A 23,357-nucleotide genomic window follows, 5' to 3' on the forward strand; every position below is an offset into this window, starting at 1 on the left:
ATCCAATGCTGGAAGGAGGCCTCTCCAAGCTGTCATCATCAAATTTTCTTGCAATGCAACAATCCACGGAGCACCTGCATACGAGCTGATTTCAGAGCTCTCCATCTTTGATCTTTAAAGGTGCATTTGAAATATTTTTATACTCCTACTGATGCTCCTGCTGTTGTGGAGTGACTCATGCAGCCAGCTATGGCTACAGGGTTTTGTGGTACGTGTTTTGTGTCGTTTATTGTGAAATTTCGGTCACAGTTCCTATGATCACTGTTACATTTCTTATGGCTTATTTTGGTGATTTCAATAAGATTTTTGGTTTAGCCATTTTGCTTGTTGTAGTACGGAGTTCGAATGATGGCTTTAATCTAAGTTGTCTTGTGGTTGTTGTTTGACTTGCAACCCACTGGGATTTTTGCACAGCGTGGGTGTACGGTGCTTTTTTCTGGAAGACTTTGCAGGTTTTCCCTGGATTTTTCTGTTTGCACATAGTCACTTTGAGATGTTTTCTAGTTCATGTTTTTGTTTTTTATTTGTTGCGGTTGCACCCGATTCAAGAGCCGAATGGCTCACGGCTATACCAAATAAATGAAAATGAAATGAAACTGTTAAGGCGAAATGGGGGATCTTTCTGTTTGTGTTCGGTGCTCGCTAACAGCACTTGCCCCTACAATCTGTCCAGGCTATACGGGGGTCTTTGTCCTAGGTACTCACTAACAGCACTTGCCCCAACATTATGTGCAGGCTATACGGGGGATCTTTGCGTTTGTTAGGTGCTCGCTAACAGCACTTGCCCTGACATTCTGTCCAGGCTATATGGGAGATCTTTGTCATTGTGTGTTGGGAGCAAGTTTGAGTCGCGTGTAGTCGTGGGAGTTTAACGGGCACCTGCTGCTACTGACAGTCGTTGACTCCGGTTGGACAGACGCTGATAGACACAGACAAGAGGAATACAGAGATACAGAGACGACATAGACACAGAGACACAGAGACAGGCAGAGAGAGACACACAGAGGCGAACAGAGACACAGACGGACAGAGAGATGTTGAATCGAACACACTGAACTCGCTCCATTGAAAGCGATTCCTCGATCTTTGCTCATTCCCGGAAGTCGTTCTAGTTTCTATTTCATTGTGTGTGGTGTGAACGTGTAAGGAATGTGGGATATCGATGTACACGGATATGAACAAGATCAGCAGACAAGACGTCTTTCATACTTTTTGGTTCTTTCAGTAAAGTCACGAAGGTAGAAAAGAAAAAATAAAATAATACATAAATCACGACGCTTCGATCGCAACACGAGCGGTCATCCTCAGGCGAAAACATCCAGACGTTGTCGCGGCAGAAGTCACGTGAACTACGGCACTTGACAAAGATAAGGTGACCCCCCCCCTACCGTGGCTCGCCCCGCTCAGCTGAGCATTGTTTTAATGCGGTGGGCTAACGCGAAATTGATTTCTGTAAGACGAAGGTACTTTGAAAACCCACTGGCGATACTCTTTCACATGAGCGCACAACTTCATCTATCTGTGATGAAAGCTGCACTTTCCGTCGTTTTCATGCAGGGGGCGCTGCAAACCTACGCGCCCCCTGCATGAACGACGGAGGCGCAGGGACAGACGTTCGATCACGTTGGAATCGATCTGCAGACGGCAGTCTTCTCGCTTGGCCAGCTCTGTGTCGCCTCATCTCGATCCCGCGATCCCAACAAGGTGAAAGTCCGCATCGAACCGAATCCCCAGCAAGGCAATCTACTTAACGACGAGAGAAAATTCACACGAAATGCTTTCAATTAAGTCGTCCAGATGTAAAATGATAAAAGCTTTTAATGAAGAAATACAATCATACAATTTAAAACATAATACAATTAAAAGTTGTTTCATTTTAAAACTTCAAAACGGAGCATCAGGAGTTTGTGTGAATGCATCGTTCGTGCACAATTTTGTTTGTGACTTTCCTGGCCCAAGGCCATAAATGGTTGTGAGGGGCACCGCAGGCGGTCAGGCTTGCTTCAACCCATGGTAGCCAACATCCAGACGTTAATCAGCAAGGACCATTTCTCGTCCTAATTCGACAAAATCTACGTCAACACGTAATACAAAATTATAATTCGTGTTGTAGAGAATGTATCTCCTCTACGTGTAACTTTTGAGTGGTATGCCTTGTAACTGATGAATGATCCGAGTGTGCTCGCTATTTCAAAGACAATGAGAGTTGCTCCAGAGGCAGACGCTTCCTGAAAACACAAAAATACCCTTTGACCTGTATCACAAGAACAATGAGTCTCACCTGAGTTATCTGTACAGGTTACTTGCCAAACACACACTTTGTCCTAACATCACTTAATCAACGTTTGACCCTTATAGACAAAATGTTACATGTACGCACACAATCAGACAAGTATTCAGTCTAAATTATTGACAGGCATGTTAACACAATTGAATTACTGCACTAGGTTACATCGCATTAACAAGAAGCTAATTTAAAAAATATGTAAAATCTGCTTAAGTGTATGTACAACACACTAATGCACCATTCAAAACGAGTAGGCCATTGCATGCTGGCGTCGGGGTCAAAATATATCAAATTCTAAGCATTACCTACAAACTCCACAACTGAGATGCCACATCAACCATCGCCCCCTACTGACAGGCTCTTGTCCACATGCAGGCCGGTGCGGGGCCACCACCTTGTGCCACACAGGGGCAGCTGCTACTTGGGGATGCTCTTCGAATGTTTGAAAAGAGATACGATACAAAACTCCGAGTTGCCAGAGGCGATTAAGCAAGCACCATATAAATGCAATTATGATAACATAGTGATTACTTGGGAGCTTATTGGCTCTCGCTCCTGGTTAGAGATCTACCCAACCCACAGGTCCACAAAGACTGGCCGCTCTTACCCTGCAGGTTGAACCTAGGAACCGAGTGTTCAACTTCACATTCTTGTCATTAAAGGCCTGTGACAAAGGAGCATCTATTGGAGCGACATCGTCTCAAGCTTACACATCTCCCGGGTCCCCATTTGACTTTGTATTATCTCGAAGGAAGTCCACCCACACCTCCACTTCCACAAACTGCTGGGAGTTGCCTCGCTCTGCCTCACAGTCAGAATTCTCCTCCTACTTCACGTTGCCACCATCGATGTGAAGGTCCGATTTTGGAGTTGAACCTTCATCTTCAGATTTTACATTCACTTCTACGCTCTTCACCATCACTTCTTCACATTTCACCTTCACCTCTTCATATTTCACCTCGATTCCTTTAAAAGTGTCCAAGCTGGGATTTTCTTCCAGTTCTTGTTTGATGAGGGATGGGCTCATTGCAGCACTTTGACGTTCACAAGCTGATTTCAGACTCCACTCCTTGTGGATCTGATGCTTGTGTGTTCTCTGGTGTCTTTGAAAATGTGATGACTGTACAAACGCCTTCCCACACACACTGCACTTGAAAGGTTTCTCTCCCGTGTGTGTTCTCTGGTGTATTACAAGAGTAGATGACTGTGCAAACGCCATCTCACACACACTGCACCTGAAGGGCTTCTCTCCCGTGTGTGTTCTCTGGTGTCTTTGAAAATTTGATGACTGTGCAAACGCCTTCCCACACACACTGCACTTGAAAGGTTTCTCTCCCGTGTGTGTTCTCTGGTGTATTACAAGAGTAGATGACTTTGCAAACGCCTTCCCACACACACTGCACTTGAAGGGTTTCTCTCCCGTGTGTGTTCTCTGGTGTGCTACAAGATGAGTTGACTGTGAAAACGCCTTCCCACACACACTGCACTTGAAGGGTTTCTCTCCCGTGTGAGTTCTCTGGTGTGTTACAAGATGAGATGAATGTGAAAACGCCTTCCCACACACACTGCACATGAAAGGTTTCTCTCCTGTGTGAGTTCTCTGGTGCCGTGTCAAATTTGCAGGACAATCCGTGCAGTATGCACACCGGTCGCATTGTTGCCTTTTTGCACCGAGCTGCGCCGAGTGCCTTTGCTCCATCAGACCAATTCTGCAGAGGAAGCGATAGCTGCAGAAAGAGAAAAAGTTATATCCACACCATCTACACATCAGTATCAATGCATGTACACAGTAACACGTGACTTACACATCTATACTTATTCATATATTTATGATATTTATGATAGCGTGAAAAAGTGGCACACAATGAGAGGGCAAATGGTCATAAACATGCCTGGAAGCCCTCGTATCTTCGAAATGAATGTTAACCCAAAACTCCGAGCACACAATATTGGCTGTCTGGCTTCAAAATAAATGTTTATGAAAGCTAAATTCAGCTGACATAGCAAAGGGTGTTGAAAATAATAATTTGTGTTATGCACAAATGCATGAATGAATGTTCAATCGCAACTAAGAGGTGTAAAGCCAGGCACAGATGTCCTTGATTTCTGTGATGAACAGTTTTGACTTTAGCTGCTGCACGTGTGCTGTGATAACTTCCTGACTCCATTCTGACAAAGAGTTCCAGAGGAAAACAAAAAATAAACAACTGTTTTGATATAACGTCCGTGCTCAATAGAGTTAATAGACTTTACTGCAAACACAAACTTGACACTGTCACACACTCAGAGGCTGAGCCAGGATTTTCAGGTAGGGAGGGGGGCAACCCCTCCAGTAATAAAAAATGATAGTTTTTAGTAAGTAAGGAGTTGTTAGTAAGTAAGGAGTTGTTAGTAAGCAAGGACTTGTCCCTTGCTTTTTATTCGAAGCGTGTGATCGGCATTGCGCTCGCTGAACGTGATACCTTCAAGGAAGTCGTGTCCTGTAGACGCAACTGCGCACAATTCTGTGAGTCGCTTGCAACTGCTTTGCCGTTACTTATTGCCAATTATGGACTTGGACTGTTGTCCTCTCATAAAGTCCCTGGCACGTAATAATATGCCACACGGTGGCGGTGGGGGTCGCAAAATGCCCATTTATCTTATATATATAAAGGAAATGTGTGGATACGTGTGTCTGTTATAAATGTCTAGCATACTTCCCAACATGCTACACACTTGAAATTTGGCACGTGGATAGGTTCCATACTGTACACAATGTAAAAAGTATAAAAATTGACTTTTGTATTTGGGGGGGGGCGGGGGAATGACCATGAAGTATGTGGTGTAAACCCACATCACAACTGAGTTAAGCGGTCTAAAACTGAGTTAAGCGGTCTGCAATGCTTACCCCTACCATATGGCTCTTCGCGCGCCGTACTTCTACAGCTGTTCAGTGTGCCGGGAGATTTTAGGTGGCGCTTCCCTCCAGGCCAATGAAGCCATTGGCTTCTCGGAGTTTCAATACATATCCGTGCAAAGAACGTGTACAACTGCTATCTTAAATATAAAGCAGAAATTACATCTGTTTGTTTGTGTGAAGCAACAAAAACTCTCCAACGCTGAGCTCTGGCGTCATGAAATTTTCACAGCTTATGCCGTCTGGAATTTCTAAGCGAACGCGACTATTTTCAGCTCGCCACGTCATTCCCTTCCCGAGTTGCCAAAATCGACTTTCCGTAGAAGTGGATTAAGGTTGAATATCCTTGAGTGAAAACATCCGATTTAGGTAAATTGATGTGTTTCGGCTTTTTTCTTTCTTGCAAGCATCAATTTTTTTCAGGGTGTTTCAGTGAAAGATAAGGGAATATGAAATTAGAAATTTATCCAAGACAAGAATCCAAGTCCCGGGCGAAGCCGGGTAGTGAAGCTAGTTACTAATAAACCCCAATGATCCGATCTAAATTATGGATTTCGATCAGATCTTTGGGGGGACACGTGCCACCCTACCCTCAATGGCTCCACCACTGTCACACACTGGCATGGTTCACAGGTGGTGGTGTGTCGAGACCCACACCTGGCCACCTTCACCTGCTCAGTATTAATGCTTCCTCACTCCACCAAGTAATTCATTGAGGATCAATCAACACAGCCGAGACTGCGTGTCTCTCACTCTCTCTCCCCGTGGTGGCGTTGATTTCCTTCCCGATCCCCAGGTTTCCCCTCCACATGTAGAGAGTGAACACCACCACGCGTCTAGAGGGAACACCACCACGCGTCTAGAGTGAAAACCGCCACGCGTCTAGAGTGAACACCACCACGTGTCTAGAGTGAACACCGCCACGCTGTTGACAAGCCTCACCTTGTTGTTGTTGTTGTGGGCAGGTCGCTTCTGAAAACAAGAGCGGTACAGCAGCTCAAGCGGGCGTGGCCTGGTAAAAAATGAAAAAAGAAAACTGTGAATATTTAAAATTAAACAAAGTTACAAAGTAACGAGCCAGGTGAAGAGAAATTAAAACTTAAGCAAGATACTCTTTGGTTCTTTCAGGAAAGTCACGTAGAATAAATAAATACATTAAATAATAGCATGTGACGTTTCGATTGCAACACAAGCAATCATCATCAGGTACTAATTAAAGAGAAAACAAACCCAGTAAACTTAGAAATGTAATGCAATACAACACAGAGAGTCAGCTAACAAAACAGTCAACACTCCACCTGGTTGATCACGTTCTTCCAAAGATTGCTCAATTTGAGAGAGAGACAAAACATAGACACGGAGACACAGACAGGGAGAGATAACACAGAGACACAGAGAGAGACACAGAGACAAATAGAGAGAGACACACACACATAGACACACAGAGAGATGACACAGAGAAAAATAGAGAGAGACACACACATAGACACACAGAGAGACAAACACACAGGCACACAGATAAACAACACCTCTGTGTAGAGGCCTTAAATAGAGAGAGAGGGGGGGGGTAGAGAAATTAGCATGTCAATGCAAGGCTGTAGCCATGGAGTCAACATTGGGGGGGACCAAATCTTCCAGGGGGTCTGGGGTACCCCCCCCCCCAGAAAAATATCTAAATTTGAAAACTAATTTCCTGCTATTTAAAGTTCACTAACACATGGGATGCAATTTGTCTTTATTCTTTACAATAATATCTAATATTGTATTGTATTACATTGCTGTTTTTTCTTTTTTACCTTTTCTTGTTTCATAGTGTGTAATGGCAGAGATTAAGGATTCATAAAGTACAACGCAATCATATAAACAGAAATCTATGCATTGTTATATGAAGACAAGTCCAGATTTCGTGGCCAAGGTTTAGCAAATTGTTGTTTTTATTAACATAGCATCACAATTATTATTTTTAAGAAGATTTTTATAACAATAAATTGGAGGGGCATATTTGATTATTATAAGTATTATAACAAATTATAATTATTATAACATTATAATTATAACATATTATAATTATTATAACATATTACGTGTCAATGACAGATTTGGAGGTTTGGTGACTGCACAGAAAGAGAGCACACTTAATCAAACAAACTACGTAAAAGTCTGGAAATGTAATGCAATGCAACACAGAGTTTGTCAACACACAATTAACACATAGCCTGGCTGATTACGTTCTTCCAAAGATTGCTAAACTAAGCGAGATAATTGAAGCAAACGCGATCAGGCGAGGGCAGGAGGCAAGGCCCCGCGTTGTAAAGTTCCAACCTGGACATCGCTTCCATGCTCGCTGCTACTCAATTGACGTCCCAACAAGAGAAAGAGCGAGGCTCTACCTCGGTACACAACAACCACAACTACCACCACAACCACCGCAACCACACCAACCACCACCACCATCATCATCACCACCACCACCATAACCACCACCATAACCACCACCACAACCACCACCACCACAACACCACCACAACCACCACCACCACCACAACGACCACCACAACGACCACCACAACAACCACCACAACACCACCACCACAACCACCACCACCACCACCACCACAACCACCACCATCACCACCACCACAACAACCACCACCACAACCACCACCACCACCACCACCACAACCACCACGACAACCACCACCACAACAACCACCACAACAACCACTACAACCACCACCACGATGAAAATTTCTCACCTCGGATTTCAGTTCACACGCGGAGCGGCAACTTCCAGCTACCTCGCGACGCCACGCGCAGCAAGCCGTGACGTCACTTCCGGGGTACAAGACAGTCCCCTCGCACATCGAGCGGCTCTGTAACTTAAATAAATAATGTAAATGAGCCCGGCTCACACGTGGATGGATGGGGTACAGATACTGAACACGTCGCAATAAACTCGCGGCAACTTTCACGAATAAATTATGTTAATGAGCCGCCAGTCACCGGGCGTAGCTTTGCCCAAATAAGGATTGGCACTGGCACAGATATCGGCAGCGGCCAAGAAGAGGTGACGTCACGCTCAAGAGCGCGTTAGTCGGAGGTGGGGTGAATACCTTGGTGACATGATGTCACTAGCGAGGCACACCGCCCCCTGGCGTTTGACGCCGATGAGGTCATGCTGAGCGGTGACATCAGAGAGCGGGGTCGGAGTTCAAGTTTGTTGACAGAAGGGGAGCGGCAGTGTCGTGGTGAGCGCTGCGCTCCGCACCGACCAGCCGAGTTCCATTCCCGCTCGTGGCCAACACCGCCAGTGACGACTTTCCGAACCGGTCCTGAGCCTCCCCTACGTCGACTCAGCCTCAAACGAGTACCCGGTGCGGTGTGTCAACATCGCCACTGGGGAGACAAAGGCGGCCGGGCGTGGTGCTGGCCACCCACCCCCTCCCTCGTGTGCCGTCCCACCCTTAATAGGTGCTCGCTAAAAGCACTTGCCCCTACAGTCTGTTGCCTCTCTATCGCCGGCACCACTCCAGTGGGGATCTGTCTGCAGATGTGGCTCATGTCAGGCAGAGATTGCAACCAGGTGGTCCGTTGTCAACAGGTGCAGTCACAAGAGCGGCGTCGGCCCAGCTGCAGACTCACGACTTGATGGATCTTGGGTGGGAAGATGAGCTGCTGGATTTTGGTGGCAGCAATGGAAGCCAGGACAGCAAACTTTAAATTTGCCGCAGGTAGCACAAGTTATACTGGTAGGAACCTCCTGGTTACACCAGCCCACAGGGAATTATTGTGTCCGTCCGTCCGTCGTGCAGGGAGGGGCTGGGTGGCGAGGGAGGCGCTGGATGGGGTGGGGAGTGTGTGGCTGGGTGGGGAGGGGCTGGGAGGTGAGGGTGGGGAGGTGCTGGGTGGGGAGGGGCTGGTCACCCCGTGGTGCCCTTATAAAACTCAACGTTTAACCTACTCACGCCGGCTTGTGCCCTCCCTCACAGTCGGGCATATTTGTGGAATACACCACGCCGCCGTTGACCCTGGCCATTGACCGAGCAACCCTATGTTCCTACCAGCTCCCTCCGCAGGAATGTGTTTCTGTTCATTTCCCATCACAACAACGGCAACAAGGAAATAACCCAAGAGTTAAATATTACCGCTTGATGGAATAAATTCTCCTTCACTTGCACTAAGTGGAGTGGAATTTACTGTTGCGTTGCACAATGTGTTGAACAAATTGTGATAGCCTTGTGACCTTTACAACTGACACACCACCCCAAACAAGACGTAAATTTTGATCTTGTTCAAGGGTTATTATAGGCCCGAACATTACAACTCTGTGTGCGTTTTTTTGGTTAGATTCATTTGGCAAGGGAAACTCGTTGGCTTTCTCTCTGCTCCACTCGCTTGACAGTTTGACACTTTGTCCTGCCACACCCAGTGTGTCACAGTGCTTGTCTGACATCACTAACCAGAGAAGATGAATGGTGAACATTTAATAGAGAAATAGAACATTTATGGTGGTCTTTGGAAATAGTTTTAAACAATCCAGGACGGTTTGCTTTTATGGAAACATTCCAACTGTGATTGTATTTGTTTGGGATGTCCCCGCGGCAGTCGAGGTTTTTGGCAATTATCTGCAGGGATGGTGCGTTTCCGTTCCTAGCCGCGAGGGAATATCCTTGTTACTGCGCCGTCCGTTAGCGTTGGTTCACGTTCGGAGCAGTGAGGAAGCCCGCTTATCTTGCTTATGTTGTTGAGTTGCGCCGGCAATAAACCCAAAGGGCAACCTTACCCGGTGAATGCAGTAAAACATATAGTAAACCACTGTAGTCTTCGTTCCTGCAATGAAGGAATAACAAAGCTACACCAACTCTCTCCCGAAGCCCTCTTCTGGCTAGCAGACCTCGACATTTTCATTTATCTCCTAAACATATTGCCAGATTTGGAGTAAATTGTGATATGGTGCCACCTAGTGGCGATACAGCTCAGGCGAGTCTTTTAAGTAAACGGACGGCAAAGCTGAGTTATAGATTCATGTTCATCATCATTACACTGGTCAACAAAAAAATGTTTTTTTCTGGCCTGGACTTTTGCAGCTGTTTTAGACTAATTTCAGGGTGCTGATTCCAAATCTGATCTCAGATTTGCTCTATCACATCTCATTTTATGCTATCGGCATACCCCATTTTCATTGATTTTACCCGAAATTAACTCTGTCACTTATGATTGCAAGTTGTTGCGAGTCAGTGACTGCTTTAGTGTTAAGATATGGTGCTGTATTTTTAGGATAGTGTTTATAATATAATTTTATGTAGATATCCACATTTATTTAATATTTTTCTTCTGCAGTTTTTATTGAAAACGCAATATTTGATATCTCAAAAACCTGATGTGATAGACAAAAACTGATGCCAGATTTGGAATCAGCACCCCAAAATTACATTAACACCGTTGGAATACCTCATGCCAGAAAAAGTGTGTTGACCAGTGAATTATCAACCATAATTAAATCCAATGCTGGATGGAGGCCTCTCCAAGCTGTCATCATCAAACTTTCTTGCAATGCAACAATCCACGGAGCACCTGCATACGAGCTGATTTCAGAGCTCTCTATCTTTGATCTTTAAAGGTGCATTTGAAATGTTTTTATACTCCTACTGATGCTCCTGCTGTTGTGGATGACTCATGCGGCCAGCTATGGCTACAGGGTTTTGTGGTACGTGTTTTGTGTCGTTTATTGTGAAATTTCGGTCACAGTTCCTATGATCACTGTTACATTTCTTATGGCTTTATTTTGGTGATTTCAATAAGATTTTTGGTTTTGCCATTTTGCTTGTTGTAGTACGGAGTTCGAATGATGGCTTTAATCTAAGTTGTCTTGTGGTTGTTGTTTGACTTGCAACCCACTGGGATTTTTGCACAGCGTGGGTGTACGGTGCTTTTTTCTGGAAGACTTTGCAGTTTTTCCCTGGAATTTTCTGTTTGCGCATAGTCACTTTGAGATGTTTTCTAGTTCATGTTTTTGTTTTTTATTTGTTGCGTTTGCACCCGATTCAAGAGCCGAATGGCTCACAGGGCTATACCAAATAAATGAAATGAAACTGTTAAGACTATATGGGGGATCTTTCTGTTTGTGTTAGGTGCTCGCTAACAGCACTTGCCCCTACAGTCCGTCCAGGCTATATGGGGGTCTTTGTCCTAGGTACTCACTAACAGCACTTGCCCCAACATTATGTGCAGGCTATACGGGGGATCTTTGTCTTTGTGTTAGGTGCTCGCTAACAGCACTTGCCCTGACATTCTGTCCAGGCTATATGGGAGATCTTTGTCATTGTGTGTTGGGAGCAAGTTTGAGTCGCGTGTAGTCGTGGGAGTTGAACGGGCACCTGCTGCTACTGACAGTCGTTGACTCCGGTTTGACAGACGCTGATAGACAGACACAGACAAGAGGATACAGAGACGACAGACACAGAGACACAGAGACAGGCAGAGAGAGACACACAGAGGCGAACAGAGACACAGACGGACAGAGAGATGTTAAATCGAACACACTGAACTCGCTCCATTGAAAGAGATTCCTCGATCTTTGCACATCCCCGGAAGTCGTTCTAGTTTCTATTTCATTGTGTGTGGTGTGAACCTGTAAGCAATGTGGGATATCGATGTACACGGATATGAACAAGATCAGCAGACAAGACGTCTTTCATACTTTTTGGTTCTTTCAGTAAAGTCACGAAGTTATAAAAAATAAAACAATAAATCAATCACGACGCTTCGATCGCAACACGAGCGGTCATCCTCAGGCGAAAACATCCAGACGTTGTCGCGGCAGAAGTCACGTGAACTACGGCACGTGACAAAGATAAGGTGACCCCCCCCCTACCGTGGCTCGCCCCGCTCAGTTGAGCATTGTTTTAATGCGGTGGGCTAACGCGAAATTGATTTCTGTAAGACGAAGGTACTTTGAAAACCCACTGGCGATACTCTTTCACATAAGCGCACAACTTCATCTGTGATGAAAGCTGCACTTTCCGTCGTTTTCATGAAAGGGGGCGCTGCAAACCTACTCGCCCCCTGCATGAACTATGGAAGCGCAGGGACAGACGTTCGATCACGTTGGAATCGATCTGCAGACGGCAGTCTTCTCGCTCGGCCAGCTCTGTGTCGCCTCATCTCGATCCTGCGATCCCAACAAGGTGAAAGTCCGCATCGAACCGAATCCCCAGCAAGGCAATCTACTTAACGACGAGAGAAAATTCACACGAAATGTTTTCAATTAAGTCGTCCAGATGTAAAATGATGAAAGCTTTTAATGAAGAAATACAATCATAAAATTCTAAACATAATACAATTAAAAGTTGTTTCATTTTAAAACTTCAAAACGGAGCATCAGGAGTTTGTGTGAATGCGTCGTTCGTGTGCAATTTTTTTCGTGACTTTCCTGGCCCAAGGCCGTAAATGGTTGTGAGGGGCACCGCAGGCGGTCAGGCTTGCTTCAACCCATGGTTGTCAACATCCAGACCGTTAATCAGCAAGGACCATTTCTCGTCCTAATTCAACAAAATCTACGTCAACACGTAATACAAAATTATAATTCGTGTTGTAGAGAATGTATCTCCTCTACGTGTAACTTTTGAGTGGTATGCCTTGTAACTGATGAATGATCCGAGTGTGCTCGCTATTTCGTAGACAATGAGTTGCTCCAGAGGCAGACGCTTCCTGAAAACACAAAAGTACCCTTTGGCCTGTATTACAACAACAATGAGTCTCACCTGAGTGATCTGTACAGGTTACTTGCAAAACACACTTTGTCCTAACATGACTTATTCAATGTTTGACCCTTATAGACAACATGTTACATGTACGCACACCATCAGACAAGTATTCATTCTAACTTATTGACAGGCATATTAACAACATTGAATAACTGCACTGAAATATACTGCATCAGATTTTGATTTAAAGCTTTCGTGACTGCAGGGATTTATATTCTTGGTTCTTTCGGTGAAGTCAAGGGAAATTATAAAAAAAATAAAAGAAAACTAAAATATGCTTATTATTTTTTTATTATTTCCCTTCTAAGTGACTTTACCGAAAGAACCAAGAATATGCTGCATCAGGTTACATCGCATTAACAAGAAGCTATTTTAAAAAAATACGCACCGTCTGCTTAACAGTGTATGTACAACATACTATGGTGCCATTCAAAAGGAGTAGGTCATTGCATGCTGGCGCCTGGGTCAAAATGTAGCAAATTCTAAAAACAATATCTACAAACTCCACAACTGAGATGCCACATCAACCATCGCCCCCTACTGACAGGCTCTTGTCCACATGCAGGCCGGTGCAGGGCCACCACTTTGTGCCACACAGGGGCAGCTGCTACTTGGGGATGCTCTTCGAGTGTTTGAAAAGAGATACAATACAAAACTCCGAATTGCCGAGGCAATAAATCCAGTACAACATAAATGCAATTATGATAACATAGTGAATGCTTGGGAGCTTATTGGCTCTCGCTCCTGATTACAGATCTACGCAACCATTAGGTCCACAAAGACGGGCCGCTCTTACCCTGCAGATTGAACCTAGGAATTGAGTGTTCAACAACTTCACATTCTTGTCATTAAAGGCCTGTGACAAAGGAGCATCTATTGGAGGGACATCGTCTCTGGCTTATGCATCTACCGGGTCTCCATTTGACTTTGTATTGTCTCGGAGGAAGTCCACCCACACCTCCACTTCCACAAACTGCTGGGAGTTGCCTCGCTCTGCCTCACAGTCAGAATTCTCCTCCTGCTTCACGTTGCCTCCATCGATGTGAAGGTCCGATTTTGGAGTTGAACCTTCATCTTCACATTTTACCTTCACTTCTGCGCTCTTCGCCATCACTTCTTCACATTTCACCTTCACCTCTTCATATTTCACCTCGATACCTTTAAAAGTGCCCAAGCTGGGATTTTCTTCCGGCTCTTGTTTGATGAGGGATAGGCTCATTGCGGCACTTTGACTTTCACAAGCTGATTTCAGACTCCACTCCTTGTGGATCTTCTGATGCTTGCGTGATCTCTGGTGTTTTTGAAGATTTGGTGAAAGTGTAAATGCCTTCTCTCCCGTGTGTGTTCTCTGGTGTGTTACAAGAGTAGATGACTGTGAAAACGCCTTCCCACACACACTGCACTTGAAGGGTTTCTCTCCTGTGTGAGTTCTCTGGTGTGCTACAAGAGTAGATGAATGTGCAAACGACTTCCCACACACACTGCACTTGAAGGGTTTCTCTCCCGTGTGTGTTCTCTGGTGTGTTACAAGAGTAGATGACTGTGAAAACGCCTTCCCACACACACTGCACATGAAAGGTTTCTCTCCTGTGTGAGTTCTCTGGTGCCGTGTCAAATTTTCAGTACGATCCGTGCTGTATGCACACCGGTCGCATTGTTGCCTTTTTGCACCGAAACGTGCCGAGTGCCTTTGCTCCATCAGACCAATTCTGTAGAGGAAGCGACAGCTGCAGAAAGAGAAAAAGTTATATCCACACCATCTACACATCAGTATCAATGCATATACACAGTAACACGTGACTTACACGTCTATACTTATTCATATATTTATGATAGCGTGAAAAAGTGTCCCAAATTCATCACACGGGCTGTTATGGCACACAATTAGAGGGCAAATGGTCATAAACATGCCTGGAAGCCCTCGTATCTTCAAAATGAATGTTAACCCAAAACTCCAAGCACACAATATTGGCTGTCTGGCTTCAAAATAAATGTTTATGAAAGCTAAATTCAGCTGACATAGCAAAGGGTGTTGAAAATAATAATATTTGTGTTATGCACAAATGCATAAATGAATGTTCAATCGCAACTAAGAGGTGTAAAGCCAGGCACAGATGTCCTTGATTGCTGTGATGAACAGTTCCGACTTTAGCTGCTGCACGTGAGCTGTGATAACTTCCTGACTCCATTCTTACAAAGAGTTCCAGAGGAAAACAAAAATATTTTTGATATAACGTCCGTGCTCAATAGAGTTAATAGATTTTACTGCAAACACAAACTTGACACTGTCACACACTCAGAGGCTGAGCCAGGATTTTCAGGTAGGGAGGGGGGCAACCCCTCCAGTAATGAAAAATGATAGTTCTTAGTAAGTAAGGAGTTGTTAGTAAGTAAGGAGTTGTTAGTAAGCAAGGACTTTTTATTCGACGCGTGTGATCGGCATTGCGCTCGCTGAACGTGATGCCTTCAGGGAAGTCGTGTCCTGTAGACGCAACTGCGCACAATTCTGCGAGTCGCTTGCAACTGCTTTGCCGTTACTTATTGCCAATTATGGACTTGGACTGTTGTCCTCTCATAAAGTCCCTGGCACGTAATAATATGCCACACGGTGGCGCTGGGGGTCGCAAAATGCCCATTTATCTTATCTTATCTATATATAAAAAGGAAATGTGCGGATACGTGTGTCTGTTAAAAATGTCTAGCATACTTCCCAACATGCTACACACTTGAAATTTGGCACGTGGATAGGTTCCATACTGTACACAATGTAAAAAGTATGAAAATAGACTTTTGTATTTGGGGGGGGGGGGGTAAATGACCATTAAGTATGTGGTGTCAACCCGCATCACAACGGAGTAAAGCGGTCTGCAATGCTTACCCCTACCATATGGCTCTTAATTCTAGATTTGAAGCTTTCGTGACTGCAAGGATTCATATTCTTAGATTTTTTTCGGTAAAGTCACGTGACTTTACCGAAAAAACCTAGGAATACATATGGCTCTTCGCGCGCCGTACTTCTACAGCTGTTCAGTGTGCCGGGAGATTTTAGGTGGCGCTTCCCTCCAGGCCGATGAAGCCATTGGCTTCTCGGAGTTTCAATACATATCTTAAATATAAAGCAGAAATTACATCTGTTTGTTTGTGTGAAGCAGCAAAAACTCTCCAACGCTGAGCTCTGGCGTCATGAAATTTTCACAGCTTATGCCGTCTGGAATTTCTAAGCGAACGCGACTATTTTCAGCTCACCACGTCATTCCCTTCCCGAGTTGCCAAAATCGACCTTCCGTAGAAGTGGATTAAGGTTGAATATCCTTGAGTGAAAACATCCGATTGTGGTAAATTGATGTGTTTCAGCTTTTTTCTTTCTTGCAAGCATCAATTTTTTTCAGGGATTTTCAGTGAAAGATAAGGGAATATGAAATTTGAAATTTATCCAAGACAAGAATCCAAGTCCCTGGCGAAGCCGGGCAGTGAAGCTAGTTACTAATAAACCCCAATGATCCGATCTAAATTATGGATTTCGATCAGATCGTTGGGGGGGCACGTGCTACCCCACCCTCACTGGCTCCACCACTGTCACACACTGGCATGGTTCACAGGTGGTGGTGTGTCCAGACCCACACCTGGCCACCTTCACCTGCTCAGTATTAATGCTTCCTCACTCCAACAAGTAATTCATTGAGGATCAATCAACACAGCCGAGACTGCGTGTCTCTTCTTAGGTTTTTTCGGTAAAGTCACGTAGAAAGTAAGATAAAATAAAAACAAAAATCACGACGTTTCGGAGGCAACACAAGTCTCCGTCATCAGGTGGGACCGTCACAGCCAGATTAGCTGTATCAAGTGAGGCAATGATTCAAGATGTAATCCTTTTAAAGCGAGTTGAGGGGGGAGGGAGAGGGAGGGGGGAGCTCATCAGACTATGGTAGCCAATGAAAGGAACGTATCGGGAGGGAGGGGGGGCGAGGCCAAAAGGGGTGGGCGATGGACGTGGAAGCGCTTGTGCCCAAGCGGCCAATTACTGCACACGCCAACACAATGGAGCGATTGTGCGCAAGCGGCAAAAACTGCGTGTCTCTCTCTCTCTCTCCCCGTGGTGGCGTTGATTTTCTTCCCAATCCCCGGGTTTCCCCTCCACATGTAGAGAGTGAACACCACCACGCGTCTAGAGTGAACACCACCACGCGTCTAGAGTGAACACCACCACATGTCTAGCGTGAACACCCCATGCTTTTGACAAGCCTCACCTTGTTGTTGTTGTTGTGGGCAGGTCGCTTCTTGGAACAAGAGTGGTACAGCAGCTCAAGCGGGCGTGGCCTGTTAAAAAATGCAAAAAAACTGTGAATATTTAAAATAAAAACAAAGTTACAAAGTATCGAGCCAGGTGAAGAGAAATTAAAACTTAAGCAAGATACTCTTTTATTCTTTCTGGAAAGTCACGTAGAATAAATAAATACATTAAATAATAGCATGCGACGTTTCGATTGCAACACAAGCAATCATCGTCAGGTACAAATGAAAGAGAAAACAAAACTAGTAAACTTAGAAATGTAATGCAATACAACACAGAGAGTCAGCTAACATAACAGTCAACACCCCACCTGGGTGATCACGTTCTTCTAAAGATTGCTCAATTTGAGAAAGAGACAAAACACAGACATGGAGACACAGACGGGGAGATATAACACAGATACACAGAGAGAGACACAGAGACAAATAGAGAGACACACACACACATAGACACACAGAGAGATGACACAAAGACACACAGAGAGAGACACACACAGATAGGCACATAGAAAAACAACACCTCTGTGTCGAGGCCTTAAATAGAGAGAGACGGGGGTAGAGAAATTAGCATGTCAATGCAAGGCTGTAACCATGGAGTCAACATTGGGGGGGACCAAATCTTCCAGGGGGTCTGGGGTCCCCCCCCCCCCAGAAAAATATCTAAATTTGAAAACTAATTTCCTGCTATTTAATGACTTAAATATTTTTTAAAGTTCACTAACACATGGGATGTCATTTGTCTTTATTCTTTACAATAATGTCTAATAGTGTAGTGTATTACATTGCTCTGTTTTTTTTCTTTTTTTACCTTTTCTTGTTTCATAGTATGTAATGGCAGAGATTATGGATTTATGAAGTACAACGCAATCATGTAAACAGAAATCTATGCATTGTTATATGAAGACAAGTCCAGATTTCATGGCCAAGGTTTAGCAAATTGTTGTTTTTATTAACATAGCATCGCAATTATTATTTTTAAAAATGTTTTATAGTAATATATTGGGGGGGGGGGGTGACATTTTTAGCATATTTGATTATTATAATTATTATAACATAGTATAATTATTATAACATATTATATTTATTATAACATATTATATTTTTTATAACATTATAATTATCATAACATATTATAATTATTATAACATATTATAATTACGGCCTTGTGTCAATGAGAGATTTGGAGGTTTGGTGACTGCAGTAGAGGACACAGAGAGAGAGCACACTTAATCAAACTTCGTAAAATTTGGAAAGGTAATGCAATACAACACAGAGAGTCGGTCAACACACAACTAACGCATATCCTGGCTGATTGCGTTCTTCCAAAGATTGCTAAACTAAGCGAGAGAATTGAAGCAAACGCCATCAGGCGAGGGCAGGAGGCAAGGCCCCGCGTTGTAAAGTTCCAACCTGGACATCGCTTCCATGCACGTTGCTACTCAATTGACATCCCTACGAGAGAGAGCGAGGCTCTACCTCGGTAAACAACAACAACCACAACCACCACCACATCCACCACCACCACAACCACCACCACCACAACCACCACCATCACCACAACCACCACCACCACCATCATCACCACAACCACCACCATCATCATCACCACCACCACCACAACCACCACCACAACCACCACAACAACCACCACAACCACCACCACCATCATCACCACCACCACCATCATCATCACCACCACCACCACAACCACCACGACAACCACCACCACCACAACAACCACCACAACAACCACTACAACCACCACCACGATGAAAATTTCTCACCTCGGATTTCAGTTCACACGCGGAGCGGCAACTTCCAGCTACCTCGCGAAGCCACGCGCTCCGCACCGACCAGCCGAGTTCCATTCCCGCTCGTGGCCAACACCGCCAGTGACGACTTTCCGAACCGGTCCTGAGCCTCCCCTACGTCGACTCAGCCTCAAACGAGTACCCGGTGCGGTGTGTCAACATCGCCACTGGGGAGACAAAGGCGGCCGGGCGTGGTGCTGGTCACCCACCCCCTCGTGTGCCGTCCCCCCCTTAATAGGTGCTCGCTAACAGCACTTGCCCCTACAGTCTGTTGCTTCCCTATCGCCGGAACCACTCCAGTGGGGATCTGTCTGCAGATGTGGCTCATGTCAGGCAGAGATTGCAACCAGGTGGTCCGTTGTCAACAGGTGCAGTCACAAGAGCCGCGTCGGCCCAGCTGCAGACTCACGACTTTATGGATCTTGGGAGGGAAGATGAGCTGCTGGATTTTTTTGGCAGCAATGGAAGCCAGGACAGCAAACTTTAAATTTGCCGCAGGTAGCACAAGTTATACTGGTTGGAACCTCCTGGTTACACCAGCCCACAGGTAATGATTGTGTCCGTCCGTCCGTCATGCAGGGAGGGGCTGGGTGGCGAGGGACGTTGTGGATGGGGTGGGGAGGGTGGGGCTGGGTCGGGAGGGGCTGGGAGGTGAGGGTGGGGAGGGGCTGGGTGGGGAGGGGCTGGTCACCCCGTGGTGCCCTTATAAAACTCAACGTTTAACCTACTCACGCCGGCTTGTGCCCTCCCTCACAGTCGGGCATATTTGTGGAATACACCACGCCGCCGTTGACCCTGGCCATTGACCGAGCAACCCTATGTTGCTACCAGCTCCCTCCGCAGGAATGTGTTTCTGTTCATTTCCCATCACAACAACGGCAACAAGGAAATAACCCAAGAGTTAAATATTACCGCTTGATGGAATAAATTCTCCTTCACTTGCACTAAGTGGAGTGGAATTTACTGTTGCGTTGCACAATTTGTTGAATAAATTTTAATAGCCTTGTGACCTTTACAACTGACCCACTGCCCCAAACAAGACGTAAATTTTGATCTTGTTCAAGGGTTATTAAAGGCCCGAACATTACAACTTTTTGTGCGTTTTTTTGTTAGATTCATTTGGCAAGGGAAACTCGTTGGCTTTCCCTCTGCTACACTCGCTTGACAGTTTGACACTTTGTCCTGCCACACCCAGTGTGTCACAGTGCTTGTCTGACATCACTAACCAGAGGAGATGAATGGTGAACATTTAATAGAGAAATGGAACATTTATGGTGGTCTTTGGAAATAGTTTTAAACAATCCAGGACGGTTTGCTTTTATGGAAACATTCCAACTGTGATTGTATTTGTTTGGGATGTCCCCGCGGCAGTCGAGGTTTTTGGCAATGATCTGCAGGGATGGTGCGTTTCCGTTCCTAGCCGCGAGGGCATATCCTTGTTACTGCGCCGTCCGTTAGCGTTGGTTCACGTTCGGAGCAGTGAGGAAGCCCGCTTATCTTGGTTATGTTGTTGAGTTGCGTCGGCAATAAACCCAAAGGGCAACCTTACCCGGTAAATACAGTAAACCATATAGTAAACCACTGTAGTCTTCGTTCCTGCAATGAAGGAGTAACAAAGCTACACCAACTCTCTCCCGAAGCCCTCTTCCGGCTCGCAGACCTCGACATTTTCATTTATCTCCTAAACATATTGCCAGATTTGGAGTAAATTGTGATATGGTGCCACCTAGTGGCGATACAGCTCAGGCGAGTCTTTTAAGTAAACGGACGGCAAAGCTGAGTTATAGATTCATGTTCATCATCATTACACTGGTCAACAAAAAAATGTTTTTTTCTGGCCTGGACTTTTGCAGCTGTTTTAGACTAATTTCAGGGTGCTGATTCCAAATCTGATCTCAGATTTGCTCTATCACATCTCATTTTATGCTATCGGCATACCCCATTTTCATTGATTTTACCCGAAATTAACTCTGTCACTTATGATTGCAAGTTGTTGCGAGTCAGTGACTGCTTTAGTGTTAAGATATGGTGCTGTATTTTTTGGATAGTGTGTTTATAATATAATTTTATGTAGATATCCACATTTATTTAATATTTTTCTTCTGCAGTTTTTATTGAAAACGCAATATTTGATATCTCAAAAACCTGATGTGATAGACAAATACTGATGCCAGATTTGGAATCAGCACCCCAAAATTACATTAACACCGTTGGAATACCTCATGCCAGAAAAAGTGTGTTGACCAGTGAATTATCAACCATAATTAAATCCAATGCTGGATGGAGGCCTCTCCAAGCTGTCATCATCAAATTTTCTTGCAATGCAACAATCCACGGAGCACCTGCATACGAGCTGATTTCAGAGCTCTCCATCTTTGATCTTTAAAGGTGCATTTGAAATGTTTTTATACTCCTACTGATGCTCCTGCTGTTGTGGATGACTCATGCAGCCAGCTATGGCTACAGGGTTTTGTGGTACGTGTTTTGTGTCGTTTATTGTGAAATTTCGGTCACAGTTCCTATGATCACTGTTACATTTCTTATGGCTTTATTTTGGTGATTTCAATAAGATTTTTGGTTTTGCCATTTTGCTTGTTGTAGTACGGAGTTCGAATGATGGCTTTAATCTAAGTTGTCTTGTGGTTGTTGTTTGACTTGCAACCCACTGGGATTTTTGCACAGCGTGGGTGTACGGTGCTTTTTTCTGGAAGACTTTGCAGTTTTTCCCTGGAATTTTCTGTTTGCGCATAGTCACTTTGAGATGTTTTCTAGTTCATGTTTTTGTTTTTTATTTGTTGCGGTTGCACCCGATTCAAGAGCCGAATGGCTCACAGGGCTATACCAAATAAATGAAATGAAACTGTTAAGACTATATGGGGGATCTTTCTGTTTGTGTTAGGTGCTCACTAACAGCACTTGCCCCTACAGTCCGTCCAGGCTATATGGGGGTCTTTGTCCTAGGTACTCACTAACAGCACTTGCCCCAACATTATGTGCAGGCTATACGGGGGATCTTTGTCTTTGTGTTAGGTGCTCGCTAACAGCACTTGCCCTGACATTCTGTCCAGGCTATATGGGAGATCTTTGTCATTGTGTGTTGGGAGCAAGTTTGAGTCGCGTGTAGTCGTGGGAGTTGAACGGGCACCTGCTGCTACTGACAGTCGTTGACTCCGGTTGGACAGACGCTAATAGACAGACACACACAGACAGACAAGACAGGCGGACAGACACAGACAAGAGGAACACACAGACGACATAGAGAGACACAGGCAGAGAGAGAGACACAGATGCGAACAGAGAGATGTTGACTCGAACACACTGAACTCGCTCCATTGTAAGAGATTCCTTGATCTTTGCCCATCCCCGGAAGTCGTTCTAGTTTCAATTTATTTCATTGTGTGTGGTGTGAACGTGTAAGTAATGTGGGATATCGATGTACACGGATATGAACAAGATCAGCAGACAACAGGTCTTTCATACTTCTTCTTGGTTATTTCAGTAAAATCATGAAGGAAGAAAAAATAAAATAATAATAAATCACGACGTTTCGATCGCTACACGAGCGGTCGTCCTCAGGCGAAAACATCCAGACATTATCGCAGCAGAAGTCACGTGAGCTACGGCACGTGACAAAGATGAGATGACCCCCTCCCCCCACCGTGGCTCGCCTCGCTCAGCTGAGCATTGTTGTAATGCGGTGGGCTCACGCGAAATTGATTTCTGTAAGACGAAGTTAGTTTGAAAACCCACTGGCAATACTTTCATATAAGCGCACAACTTCGTGACGAACGCTGCACATTCCGTCATTTTCATGCAAGGGGCGATGTAAACCTACGCGCCCCCTGCATGAACGACGGAAGCACAGGGACAGACGTTCGATCACGTTGGAATCGATCTGCAGACGGCGGTCTTCTGGCACGGCCAGCTCTGTGTCGCCTTATCTCGATCCCGCGATCTCAACCAGGTGAAAGTCCGCATCGAACCGAATTCCCGGCAAGGCCATCTACTTAACGACGAGAGAAAATTCACACGAAATATCGTTTTCAATGAATAAGCTTTTAATGAAGAAATACAATTATCTAATTCAAAACACAATACAATTCAGTTGTTTCATTTTCAAACTTCAAAACAGGGCATCTGGAGCTTGCGTGGATGCGTCGTTCGTGTGAAAACATTTTCGTGACATTCCTGGACCAAGGCCGTAAATGGTTGAGGGGCACCGCAGGTGGTCAGGCTTGCTTCTACCCATGGTAGCCAACATCCAGACGTTAATCAGCAAGGGCCATTTCTCGTCCTAATTCGACAAA

General features: G+C 44.9%; 1 protein-coding gene across 1 annotated transcript in view; it reads right to left on the minus strand.

The window, feature by feature from the left end:
- LOC144737773 (uncharacterized) overlaps positions 1-23,357 on the minus strand; it is a 53,120-nt gene that overhangs the window by 16,846 nt on the left and 12,917 nt on the right. The window contains 2 exon segments of the mRNA XM_078620633.1: positions 3,409-3,944; positions 14,271-14,610. Coding sequence (XP_078476759.1) covers positions 3,409-3,944; positions 14,271-14,610 — 876 coding nt within the window.

Source organism: Lampetra planeri, chromosome 73 (genome assembly GCF_965212315.1).
Source record: "Lampetra planeri chromosome 73, kcLamPlan1.2.h2, whole genome shotgun sequence".
In the NCBI taxonomy this organism is placed as follows: domain Eukaryota; kingdom Metazoa; phylum Chordata; class Hyperoartia; order Petromyzontiformes; family Petromyzontidae; genus Lampetra; species Lampetra planeri.